This window comes from Salmo trutta, chromosome 4 (genome assembly GCF_901001165.1).
Source record: "Salmo trutta chromosome 4, fSalTru1.1, whole genome shotgun sequence".
NCBI classification, from domain to species: Eukaryota; Metazoa; Chordata; class Actinopteri; order Salmoniformes; family Salmonidae; genus Salmo; species Salmo trutta.
In genome coordinates, this window is record NC_042960.1 from 22,148,440 (window position 1) to 22,162,377 (window position 13,938).

A 13,938-nucleotide genomic window follows, 5' to 3' on the forward strand; every position below is an offset into this window, starting at 1 on the left:
AGAAATGTCACTAAAATAAAGCTGTGTGTGTGTGTGTGTGTAAGCACATGTGTATATGTGTGTTAGAGGACGTGACCGTAGGTGTGCATCAATGCGCACGTGCGCCTGTGTGAAACCTCACTCCAACCGAGGGAACTTTAAGTACGGTTCGGTTCGCTGGCACAAACAGCTGCCAGTGTTTACTGTACGGACGCGCGGTTGTCTGTCTGACTGTGGTTGACGTTCCTGACCTCTGTTCTTTTGACCTTTCACCCCCCTCACAAAGCACTTTAAAATGCAGTCAGAGCTGCTGGAGGCATTTTCTCTCTCTCTCTGGGAGATATAGTGGTGTGGGGGATGGGTGAACAATAATATATGGGCCCTTTGTAAACAGCTGCCACCGAGGAAGCTGTGTTTGGGTTACAGTGAAAGGTTGTTGAGCCACCGAGTAGACAGAGGCAAATCATACAAAAGGGGAACTACCAGACAGAACATCCACTGCGGAGAAGTAGCCTAGTAGGTACAAATATGACATTTGTTTGTGGTTTGACATAGAGGTCTTCACCGATATACACGAACCCGATAACCTGAGATCCGATCCGGTATCCGAACATGTCGGATCCAAAATTCAGTAGTTGACCCTTGGAAGCCGGATTGGATCAAGCTAGGTGGCTACCGACCTCGGATCTGCCTGAAAATATGTAATATACTCACCAGTTCCTAAATTATATTTGAAGAAGAAAGTATCCTGAGGAAAATAAATATCCTCTATAAATAACATTTGCTACACATGGCAGTTGGTTCAGTCAATAACATTCATCTCTTAATGCTCTGCCTGTCTGCTTCTCTCGGTCTGGTTTGAGCTCTCCCTATTGTAAACTTGCAACATTGTTTCAACTGGGCGCTCACTGTTTCCCACGCCAAGTAGCTCGGAACAGACACAGCAAAATGTTGCTATAGCCCACCGAGGTGCAGTGGTTACTTTGGCCTATCGGGAAGATTTTGGAAAAATGTTAAAAAAATACAGTGATGAACTACTGTCATTCGCAATGGATGTAAAACACTCTGTTGACTGTGTGAGGATCAGATTCTCCCTCATTTCAGACATATTTTGGGTCGGATCTGGTCCACCTCGGATCCGTATTGGATCGGGAATTGATATATTTTTTTATGGCCGGGTTCTGTTGGTGTCAGATTAGAATTTCATGGATCCAATTCAGTTCGGACCTCAATTTCAGGATCCGAGAAGAGCTCTAGTTTGACATTATTATGGCAATAACATTTTAATGAGGGTACTTGACCAAAATATTTTTTACCTAAATGCTTAATAAAATTGGACTTTGGATTTGACATACAGTACCAGTCAAAAGTTTGGACACACCTACTCATTCCAGTGTTTTTCTTTATTTGTACTATGTTCTACATTGTAGAATAATAGTAAAGACGTCAAAACTATAAAATAACACTGGTTGAGAGAATGCCAAGAGTGTGCAAAGCTGTCATCAAGGCAAAGGGTGGCTAATTTGAAGAATCTCTAATATAAAATATATTTTGATTTGTTTAACACTTTTTTGGTTACTACATGATTCCATATGTGTTATTTCATAGTTTTGATGTCTTCACTATTATTCTATGATGTAGAAAATAGTAAAAATAAAGAAAAAACCTTGAATGAGTAGGTGTGTCCAAACCTTTGACTGGTACTGTATATGATGAGAGTGTTGCACCTCACACATTAATTGGCATATTGCAATAAAACAGAAAGACTGAGTTAATGTAGGTATATAGTGTAGTATATTTTTTAAATATGTTCATGTTCATCATGAAAAGTCAAAGCCCAAGGGAAGCCACCCCTTTTCTGATTTTCAATGGAGGAGGGGTTCAGAAGTTCCTTCTGAGGCAATCCGCACTACTGAGCAGAATGGCGCTACTGCGCACAAAGTTCAAACAATTTGTGGTTAATTAGGTTTCACATTATTTACGAAAGGCATTTTGTACATTTAACTAAATGTGTAAGTATTTTATCATTTTTGACAGTAAGAAGTTAAAAAAGGAGATAGACACAGAGAGAAAAGTGTCCACAACACGGCTCGAACCCCAGTTGCCGGGGGGGGGGGGGGGGGCGTATGTGGTGGGAGTCGGGAGTTTAGACCGCTACACCAAAGACTCCAACACAGCTGAAATTCTATTTGGAGTTAACCATCCCTTTACGTAAAAAAAATGGAAATGGGTGAAGGATTCTATCAAACTATGAGGGTGAGGGCGATGGGTCGGGAGTCTATCTACGAACCTGTCAGTCTTCTTCTTCTCATCCTCCAGGGCCCGGAGGGTGTGCTGCAGACGGTCAGTCAGGATCTCCAGTTCCTGGGTCAGCTTGTACTCCTCACGGAACTGTTCTCCCAGCAGCACCAGGTCACGTGTGGCATCGTGCAACGGGATGTCGCTCAGGTACAGGCCTCTCCGCGTCAGGTCGTCCAGGTTCATCACACTGAACACACAATGTTGGTGACGCATCATCAGAGGCTGAACACTAAACAGTGGCTGAACACAACTCAACAGGGGCCGTGTTCAGCAGGGCACAACATATAATGCATTATGATTAGCATGTATGCCCCACTTATAATAACTATAATCTTATAATGATTGACTAAATAAGTTACTTGGGTAAGTTGAAAATGTTATACATAAAGACACATCATAAAAACTTGTCCTCTTATGAATGCAGGAGGGCTAGTTACTTTATTTTTCTATCCCTTTGCCCAGTATCAAGAGCTCAATTCTCTCATCATAATCACTTTCAATAAACTTCAATCAAACGCACTTCAACGAAAGGTCTAACAGACACAATGCACTCTAGCTGCCACGGTCTCTGATCTAGACATAATATTCAGCTGTAATGACTTGCAAGACTGACTGAACAGGGCCAAACTGATACAGTCGCTGATGAAAATGTCAAGTCTCTTTCCTTCTGTAAACAACAACACCAATGTTGTTTCACCACCTGCTGGCACCATGCAGGGACACTACTTTCTCTAGATGATCACTTGATAGAAATAAGGTTTTACCAGGTACATGGGGTGCGTTCCAATTATCTTCAAGTGTGAACTTGTTCACTTCCCTTCATTGATTTGAAAGGACATCTAGCCCATGCCAACCAATGCTTCTGGTTGGCATGGGACAATATTTTCATGTTGCACACCTTTTAGTTTTCTTATTAAATGCTTTCAATATTTTACTTGAATTTGTACAATTTATAGTTGGTTTGAGGTTTTTACATCACTAAAATGTGGATCTATTGAAATGTGAACATATTGTCCCATATACATTATGTAATTTATTGACGGTCTGTAACTAGCCCCATAGAGATATCCAACATGGTCAGTTTGTGGGCATAACTTAAAATCAAACCCAACCCTCTGACATTTCTTTGGGGAAAATACTGACTTTATTACTTAAGTTATCCTATTTGCACTTTTTAGTTACTTCTCGGACTAGAAATGGTGTATATGACTATTACCAACAGGCCGTTTTCATCCAGAAAATGTTTTTTTTTTTTACTAAATGTACTGCATTGTTAGACTCTTCATCAGCCTGTCTTATAAGATGCTCATAATGATGTGGACTAAATACAGTAACAGCTTGTTTGAGACATATTATAAACCTTGTTATAAGACAATATATAAACGGATGCTTTAAGTAAAGTGTTACCAAAGATTTTATAAAAGGGACAATCTGTTGTTGCTACATCCAATTAATGATATATACCCATTGATTCTAGAAGAATATCACTTATAAATTCCTAATGAGCTTAGTTCAGCTGTGACACCCTTTCAGAACCCAAATAGAATCTTGTTTTACTCCAATGTTAGTAAACATTGCAAATGTAAACAAACACTGTATAGCCTAAAAACATGGTTAAAACTATGATTTTGATATAATGGATGGTCAGTCATTGCATCCATAGCTCTGTCTATGAATCTGAGAGTAGTTACATTTTTCCAGACCCATCCCTCAGCTTTTTACCAAAACAAAGGCGGGGTGTCACTTTGTTATTGTTTCAACTGTAGATTGGCCCTTTAAGGCCAGACCATCTGCTGCACTACAGTAGCTGTGGTTTTGAATCCAATTAGGTTTCACACACAAACCAAGAGACATCCACCCCACGGCATCCATCCAGCACAGCCATCCACCCGAAGGCTAAGACTAAATCCCAAATGGCACCCTATTCCCTACATAGTGCACTACTTTTGACAAGAGCTCCATGTGCCCTTTTGGACACAGCCCAGAACAGCACATTGTCTTTGTCTATTGCCACTGCAGCAGGAAGGCAGAGACAGACTGAAACAGACAAAAAAATCTGGAACCAATTACGTCTCGCACTCTCAGAAAACCGACATGATCTTTAAGCTTTTAAGCTATGTAAGGAAAAGGGTGTCATTTGTGATTGGGACACAACCTTTGGACAGCAGATAGTTTTCTAATGCCACAGTGGCAGAACCTGGGAGAACAGAGGAAGAGGATGTTCTCCGCCTCGGGCAGGTAGATCATCTGTCCCTTCAGCCTCAGGCAGCTGATCTCAGCACCAGTCAGCTCGTCCTCGTTCTCCGAAGTCTCCACGTTCAAGAGGCCCTCCTGGAAGGACGTAATACACATGCACACACAAACAGACAGAATCGCACGCACATGTATGTGTGCATGCACACGCAAGCACAAACACACATGAACACACAAGCAGCCAGGACACACAGAAAACATAAATGCAGCTTTCAATCCAGTTTTTCTATTTTATTTTTTATGATTATTTTTCTGCCGTAATTTTAACGTTAAATTAAAAGGCGAAATGTTTAAGTAGTGAATATTCTTGGCGTACCTTGCTTCGCAGAACAAAGACAGTGTTGATGTGGGAGAGCATGCCTTGGAAGCTGAAGTCTATGTGTGGACGCACCAGAGAGAACACGGAGGGCAGGTTACAGATGCCCGGCTGGAGCTAAGGAATACAACAGCAAAACACTTCATAAGGGGGTCATACATGCTAATGACAAGTCTTACAATACATTACAACCACATCATAATGCATTATAATTGCAGGCTACCTGTGAAGCCCATATCTGCAATGCATTATAAACACACTCATACTGAGTTGTAATGTAGTCATAATGCAGTATAAGAGTAGTTATTTACACACATAAAATCTCATAACATCCTATAACTAAATAGACATAAACCTGTGGCAGCACACGGAAGATGGCATTGCCGCACTGAGTGAGCATCAGGTCCCTGTCAAACATGAGGTGGAAGGGAAAGGCCTTGCAGAAGGTGTAGGGGCTGATCCGGGTCTCCTGCGTGCCGTTCTCCTCGAAGCCGTCCAGATCCTCATAGAAGGCCTCCTCCTCCGAGTCCTTCTCCTCGATCAGGAACTTAATGTGGTCACACTCCTCACTCTTGTGCTGGATCACCTAGTGAAGGAAGAATGGACTTCATAAAGGGAGGAGGTACTTCCATAAAATTAGAATGAGTGCATGCTATGCTTCCTGTGTTTATATCCTGCTTTACTTTATGGGGACACTCAAAATGGCCGCCAGTCCACCCATTATGGCAAGAGATAATGTAAGAGATACCGGTGGGTGGTTGGTAAACGCATAGACATCGAAATACTGTATGTCTTTATATAAATATCTAAGGTTTGGTGTGATGGTTTTAAACACAGTGATGTTCTTGTGAGGGTTACTGCCTGGCCACAACAAGTCCTTTTTAGTCTATACACTGACGTCAATGGCTTGACTCTGACGCACACGGTTGCCGTGGCAACCGCGGATAACATTTCCAGAAAAGCTGGTGTCACATTTGGAGAGTCTGTCAATTCAGCTCCCCCATTTAATTTTGGGAGAGAAAAAATACATACTGACATCTCTATCTCTGCGATATGATTAGGTTTGATAGTAGAGTTGGCTTTCTCTGAAAATGAGGAGGTATCTTAAGTGCTCAGAGACAAGATTTTTGAAAGGACTATCCAAGTCTATACCAATGGTGTATACTAATTCCACCTAGTGTTTGCTGCATGGACTACTTTGCTATTAAGAATGTGCATAACTTATTCACATATCCCTAGCTTTAAAATTAGAATGACAGATATCAATAACTTATTCACATACTCCTAGCCTTAAAGCTATCATCACACATATCAGTCTAATAATGGTTAGACACTTTAAAATACACTATCTTACACTATAACTACTAGCTATTTGTTAATTGCATTATGTCACCTTCTGGGTGTACTAACATTCTGCCCCTTCCATAGACATGTGACCCAAGTCAACAGAGACCCACCAGCATCTCAAAAAATGCCCACTGTGGGTGACAAACACCTAGCAGTTGCTAAGACCCAAACAACTCCTGAATTTTAAAAGTCAACCACTGTCCCATTTTGGACTGAAGGCAAGATCCCCAAACGGCACAGAATCCAAATAGCTACCAAGGCACCCAAAAAAACAGTGCCAGAGTTAGGTTTTGGTGTAGTTAGCATTGGTTCGCAAAACTACCTCTTAACTTCATTTATACTGAACACAGAGACATAGAAATGGTATCCACGAGTTCATCTGACTCTGGGGAAGTACATAAAGGGCCTCAAAATCCTGAACTATCCCTTTAAGTAATAATATACTTATTTTCTTTGAAACGGCATACCTTCATTTCTATTTCTGTGCCGTGGATCTGTTGGGCCACCGTCTTGATGATGCCGATCACGATGTCCTGGAGCCCCTCCCTCTCCGAGTAGTAGTGCAGGATCAGATTGTTGCCCTTCTCCGCGTCCGTGCAGCGGAAGGACGGAGCCCTCATCCCAGGGTAGATGGTACCTAGGTGGTCATGGAGGGCATCCAGATTCTGTATGGGGGTTGCATAAATGATTGAAACGGGAGTTTCTCTCCATTAACATTCCACTTAGACTGGTCCCATATCGGTTTGTGATGTAGAGCCAACTCCTATGGTCATTGTCATGCCAAAAACCATAGGAGTTGGCTACAAAGCATAAACAGATCTAGGAGCAGGAAAGGTTCCGTTAGAATAAGGTTGCATAACTCCAGTCCTCACTCCTTTATCTCAGTTTCAACCCAAAGCGAAGCCCTACATTTTGTGTTTGTAAACAGAGGGTTTGGTCTTGGCAAATCTAAGCATTAAACTTTCAAATAGCTCTTTGTTGACTGTTGCTGGGTGCTATCGTCCTACATCAGCACCAGCCTGTACCCTACCTGCCCTAAGCTCTCTCCTGGCCCCATACACTAAATCTGAATTTGTCCTGCTAGATGACCTAAACTGGGACATGCTTAAACCACCTGACCAGGTCCTAAAGCAATGGAATTCCCTAAATATTTCTCAGATTATGACCAATCCAACAAGGTATGACTCCAAACACCCAGAAAAGGCTACTCTCCTCGATGTTATCCTCACAAATAATCGTGATAGATATCAAATCAAATTGTATTATTCACATGCGCCGAATACAACAGGTGTAGGTAGACCTTACTTACGAGCCCCTAACCAACAGTGCAGTTTCAAAAATATGGATAAGAATAAGAGATAAAAGTAACAAGTAATTAATGAGCAGCAGTAAAAAATAACAATATTTACAGGGGGGTGCCGGGACAGAGTCAATGTGCGGGGGCACTGGTTAGTTGAGGTAGTATGTACATGTAGGTAGAGTTATTAAAGTGACTATTGTCATGACGTTGGCCTCTTTGGGTACAGGAAGGACAGTTGACCCCTTCCCCTTTGTACCATCACCCAACCTACCTTCCCCCCAACCCAGGGTTGTAAAAATTCCAAGAGGAGAATCTACTACCACATGTTTCATAGAGAGACAAAGGAAATTCTTCCAACTCATAGAATTGGAAAACCGAGCGACATGTGTGTTCTGGAGAAGATATGGAAGATTGGTGAAGACTCCAGCTACGAACTGGTCCGCTTGGTACAATTTTGTGATACTCAGAAGAGACAATATAGCCATATTACCATAAAACTGTTTATATAATAGCCTCAGCGATGAGACTGGCATCATAATGGTTGTATAAAATGTATTAATAAGGATAAAGCTATTTGTAATACATTGAGATGCTATGTACTGATGTTAATGTGATAGAATTGTATTTCTGTAACCAAGTCTAACTCAGTCATAGGCACGCCCCCAGGGACACATACAGGACCAGGCGTCATTTGACAAGCCTGTTCTATGGGCACTATAAAACACCCCCTGATTTACATTTCTATAGACCAGGCCTACACTCCATTGCGAGTTGGCCCATAGGTTTGACCATCCAAGTACTCTACTGAAAGTGAACTATACCACGTGGTTAACTTTTAGACTATCGAGACCGACAGAATAAGAACAAGTCTTTGATATTAATTATTAGTCTGCAGCTAAGTAAATTATATCATCGAACGCAAAGACCAACGAAACATCCATTCTGTGACGACATTAATGAATGTTGCTCTGAAAGATCCATTCTAACCGAGAGAGAGAGAGAGAGAGAGAGAGAGAGAGAGAAAACGCGGACAAAACTCCTCAACAGAACTCTCCAACAAGAATCCCGACGACACATGAGCGTAAATATATATTGATTGCAATTGTTCCCGAATGAGTGAGCCTTCAATTGTCAATTGTTAATATTAATGAACTCTGTGTAACTTCTCAGCTGACCGTTTATGACCCATTGTCTAACAGACCAGCCATGCTTGTTAGCCAATTAGGGCACATTACTATATCAATCCTTTGTGACGATAATTACTGTTTGTATGTTTTCTGTTAATTACTTAGTGTAGTAAATAAATGATTTTAAGACAATTGATGTATGGATGATTTTAGTAAAGACTGGGTTCGTGCAGATACAACAATTTACGACGTTTGGAATGAGACTGGACTAGAGGTAAAATACGCCATTGAAACCAGAAGATAATCGGCCTATATTATAATATAGGAAAGTTATATTAGGAAAATTATAACTTTGTAATCTGAATATTTTTCTTGGTGCCCCGATCTCCTAGTTAATTACAATTAAACGATTAATCAGTTTAATCGAGTGATAATAATTACAGGGAGTTAATTGATAAACCTATCTTCAGTTTAATGGTACCCAAAGACACGACACTATGCATAGATGACAACAGAGAGTGGCAGTGGTGTGGAGAGGGGGGTGGGGGGCAATGCAAATAGTCTGGGTAGCCATTTGACTAGATGTTCAGGAGTCTTATGGCTGTTTAGAAGCCAGTCTGGTGTTTTCTGTAATGACCTTAGTGATCACTGTTTTACAGCCTGTGTTCGTAATGGCTGCTCAGTGAAATGACCTGTCCGGATGTGTCATAGACACTTGCTAAAAAACTTTAATGAGCAAGCCTTCCTTCATGAACTGGCCTCTGTAAAATGGTATAGAATCAGCTTGATCCCTCTGTCGAAGACGCTTGGACCTTCTTTTTTTATATTTTCAATGGTATTGTTCACAAATACGCCCCCATAAAGAAAATGAGAATTAAAAACAGGTTCAGGCCCTGGTTCGACCGTGATCTTGCAGAGTTACTCCACCTCAAGAATTTAACCTTGTTCTGAACACCTCCAAAACAAAGGTCATGTGGTTTGGTAAGAAGAATGCCCCTTCTTCCCACAACTGTTATTACTACCACTGAGGGTTAAGAGCTTGAGGTAGTCACCTCATACAAGTACTTGGGAGTATGGCTATACGGTGCACTGTCCTTCTCTCAGCACATATCAAAGCTTCAGGATAAAGTTAAATCTAGACTTGGTTTCCTCTATTGTCTATCGCTCCTCTTTCACCCCAGCTGCCAAACTAACCCTGATTCAGATGACCATCCTACCCATGCCAGATTACGGAGACATAATTCATAGATCAGCAGGTAAGGGTGCTCTCGAGCGGCTAGATGTTCTTTACCATTCAGCCATCAGATTTGCCACCAATGCTCCTTATAGGACACATCACTGAACTCTATACTCCTCTGTAAACTGGTCATTTCTGTATACCCGTCGCAAGACCCACTGGTTGATGATTATTTACAAAACCCTCTTAGGCCTCACTCCCCCCTATCTGAGATATCTTCTGCAGCCCTCATCCTCCACATACAACACCCATTCTGCCAGTCAAATTCTTTTAAAGGTCCCCAAAGCACACACATCCCTGGGTCGCTCCTCTTTTCAGTTCGCTGCAGCTAGCGACTGGAACAAGCTGCAACAAACAATCAAACTGGACAGTTTTATCTCAATCTCTTCATTCAAGGACTCAATCATGGACACTCTTACTGACAGTTGTGGCTGCTTGTGTGATGTATTTTTGTCTCTACCTTCTTGCCCTTTGTGCTGTGTCTGTGCCCAATAATGTTTGTACCATGTTTTGTGTTGCTACCATGTTGTTGTTATGCTGTGTTGCTACCATGCTGTGTTGTTATGTGTTGCTTCCTTGCTATGTTGTTGTCTTAGGTCTCTCTTTATGTAGTGTTGTGTTGTCTCTCTTGTTGTGATGTGTGTTTTGTCCTATATTTATATATTTTTTTTATTTATTTCTCCCAAGCCCCAGTCCCCGCAGCAGGTCTTTTGGCTTTTGGTAGGCCGTCATTGTAAATAACAATGTGTTCTTAACTGACTTGCCTAGTTAAATAAAAGTTAAATTAAATAAATAAATACATTTGAATTACAAGGTCACCTCCCCCAAATCCAAAGATGAAAGGGCGGTCACAGAATTGTTTTGGCACTGTACAATTAAAATACAGGTCATATTTAACTTATGTTGAAGCATTCATGACATTGAAGAGTACATTGTTTTACATTAGTTTGTTAACTGAAGAAAGATTAAGAAGGAAACTGGAGTGCTTACCTGCAAGAATTCACGGACATTGGAGCCTAAAACACGCAGGATGGTGTCATACCCTGATTCTTGGCAAAACTCAAAAAACATCTTCCCAAACATCTGTAGGATACACCCTGCATCAATCTCTGCAAGATAAAAAAAAAAGGTATCCACTTGTTGCATACACCATCTCAGTCCCATTGGTAACACTTTACAATAAGTTACCTTTTATAAAGGGTACCATATTTTAAATTTGTTGCCGTACAATTATGTTATGAATAAACTGGTTCAAATAATGTATCTTGTATCTCAAAGCACTATAAAAAAAAACGTACTGAGAACTTTGCTTGCAGCTGCAACAAGGTCGTATGTTTTGGCATCTTCATATATGATTCTGACAAGGAACTGACCCTCTACATCGAGTTGCGCCTCCCTCCTGATAACAAGTAAGAAGAAAATATAATTATTAGATATCATATTAACTTGATTATTACCTATGTAATAAAGAGGCTGTTGACAAGAGCATATGACAACATATTTGTTGTCCTCTATAGTATCCATTAAAACTAGCTTCATAACATTGTATGCTGTTGTTTCTGCCTGTGACTGACAGTATAGTGTCTTATATAGTTGTTATAAAGGCTTAACGAATGCATACATAAAGGGCCTTTAGTAAAGTGATACCTACACTTATTGGGTCCAAACAAAAATCAGTAACACTTTACTTTAGGGGGGTATACATAAGCCATTCATAACACCGTTATGAAACCAGTCATGACACCTTCATGAATGCTGCAGTACCATTAAACTACCTTTGAGCATTAACTGCATTGTAGGATTATCTATATTTAGAAGTTACAATGAGAAAATGTGGCATGCTAATAAATAAGACTGTTATATATCCTAATGAGGTCTATTTGACCTGATTACTGAGTTGATCTGAGAAAACAATACTGATTTGCTGTGCTGGCTAGCAACCACTTTTTCTGAGCATGTGATCAGCTGAACAAACACACCAAGCAACGTAAAAATGTAGTGAAAATAAGATTTCATTTTTCAATTGCTCTAGCTTGAATAATTAGGCATGTAATAATGTTGAATTACGTCAGCCAAGATAAGGTTGAGATAACATTAAGATAACATTGTGCTGCAATATTTCTTGGGAGATAAAAATGACCAGATTCCTCAAAACACATTTTTCGGAGAGGCAGCTGTGCATCTGTTCTTATAGGATGGGATGCAAGTCTGGGTCCTGGAAAGCGAAGACTGAGGAAGAAAAATAAACGTGGATCTTGCCAAATATTTGAGCACTTTGAAAAGAGGGGATTGTTATCATAATGCAACAACATTCACAACCTCTCTTTATCACCACTATTAGAAGGCTAATGAAAATTAATAATTGAGTAAAAATATGGCTCGCCTTCTCATAAGAGTGATGTAATTTAAGAATGAATTGATTCATTATATATTGTTTTCTTTTATGTTTGCTGGTGATTTATGGTCACATGTTTTAAGTTACAGATAGGCCAACTACCACTATATCTGCTGGTCATGTATCATCAGTGGAATATCATGACATGGTAATTCGTTATCCACTCTGTTTAGCAATAGGGGGAGATTACTGATTTCAAAACTATAATATTGTTAATGGACATATTTTTGTATTATTATCCATGTCATATTAGTAGGTTACATAAAGTTGTGGTCAAGACAATGTAGTAAACAAAATGAAAGTGTAATAACAATGTAAAGTAACATTAATTGTTATTACATGGTAATTACATAGGCAATAGTGTAATTTGTTTTTTGTATTTTTGTATTTATTGAGCAACATTAAGGCAGTTATATACAATTTAAAATATTACATGACATTACATTTCATAACACTTTTCACAACACATTAAGTGTCTGCCCTCAGGCCACTACTCTCCTACCGCATATCTTCAATACACAATCCATGTGTTCTGTGTAAAGTGTGTTACTACAGTGTTACTTCACAGTTATAGGAGCAACTTAATGTGAAGCGTTAATAACATATCTATGTAATGACCATATCTGCCAATTCTTTGTTTTGCTTTTGCAACATGGCCACATTGAGTTTTTATTCTCATTTTCTGCTTTCAATTATGATATACAAATGCCCTGTGCCATTCACAAATACAAAATAAATCTTTAAACTTACTTGATGTCTTCCCACACTTCTTCGCCATAATTTCTTAATACAAGTAGTTCCAATGCGTGGTTGACAAAACCATACTAAAACGGAAATAAAACAGAATACAGAAAGAATAGAGAAACATAAATCTGAAAATACTGGGAATAACAAGTATGTAAATAAATGCCTGTGATGATAGTGTTGATGATAGTGTTATGATTCCATTGTAATTTCAAGGAAAGGATGCTTAAATTGTACAACAGCAAATAATGTTTTAATTGATGCAGCATGATTATTAGAACAATAAAATCGCAGTCGAATAACGAATTTCAGTGGTAATTTACAGCAAGTAACGTTAGCATGGTGAACGAATACTGTAGCCATAGGCTGATAGCTCGTTCTCATACGGGAAAACACAACACTACACATCAAAATAGCCAAGGCATTCAAATGTTGCCGTGGAATCTAATATGTCGATGTTTACATACCATTTTTACGACCAGTTCTTCCCGATTTCCTATCAATGTAAGTAAGCTCTTATGTCTAAATTATCACGGCACCTTCACAGTTTGCAGATGTTACGTTGCGTCTCCATTCCTGAAAACATTCCCCATCAAATTGACGTCGAATATGTCCAATGAGAGCTCAAGGAAAAAAATACGCACTCGGCAACCGACCACTGAGGAAGAAGTGAGGGTTGCCCGTTGAAGACAGCGTTGTTTATGAAAACAGTCCCATCAAACGTTTTATTTATCCACTGCAAAAGAAAGACTACAGAACGAAAGCAACCTATTTAAATTCCACAATCAAATGATAGAAACAAATATTTGGTAGAATAGATTATAAACTGAGTGGTTCGAGCCCTGAATGCTGATTGGCTGAAAGCCATGGTACATCAGACCGTTTACTATAGGTATGACAACAACAAAAATATTGTGCTGCTCTAATTACGTTGGTAAC

General features: G+C 39.8%; 1 protein-coding gene across 4 annotated transcripts in view; it reads right to left on the reverse strand.

Moving 5' to 3' along the window:
* gucy1b1 (guanylate cyclase 1 soluble subunit beta 1) overlaps positions 1 to 13,856 on the reverse strand; it is a 49,566-nt gene extending 35,710 nt beyond the window's left edge. The window contains exons 1-9 of one of the 4 annotated variants that reach the window (XM_029750162.1): positions 13,467 to 13,847; positions 13,006 to 13,079; positions 11,159 to 11,259; positions 10,851 to 10,969; positions 6,664 to 6,861; positions 5,205 to 5,435; positions 4,850 to 4,966; positions 4,436 to 4,611; positions 2,270 to 2,467 (exon numbers count right to left, since the gene is read on the reverse strand). In XM_029750162.1, the coding sequence (XP_029606022.1) occupies positions 2,270 to 2,467; positions 4,436 to 4,611; positions 4,850 to 4,966; positions 5,205 to 5,435; positions 6,664 to 6,861; positions 10,851 to 10,969; positions 11,159 to 11,259; positions 13,006 to 13,079; positions 13,467 to 13,469 (1,217 nt within the window). In that variant the 5' untranslated portion in view covers positions 13,470 to 13,847. Of the gene's footprint in view, positions 1 to 2,269; positions 2,468 to 4,435; positions 4,612 to 4,849; positions 4,967 to 5,204; positions 5,436 to 6,663; positions 6,862 to 10,850; positions 10,970 to 11,158; positions 11,260 to 13,005; positions 13,080 to 13,466 lie in introns of all 4 variants that reach the window. The other 3 variants (XM_029750163.1, XM_029750165.1, XM_029750166.1) reach the window with 3 other exon arrangements.
* Between the last annotated feature and the right edge of the window lie 82 nt (positions 13,857 to 13,938).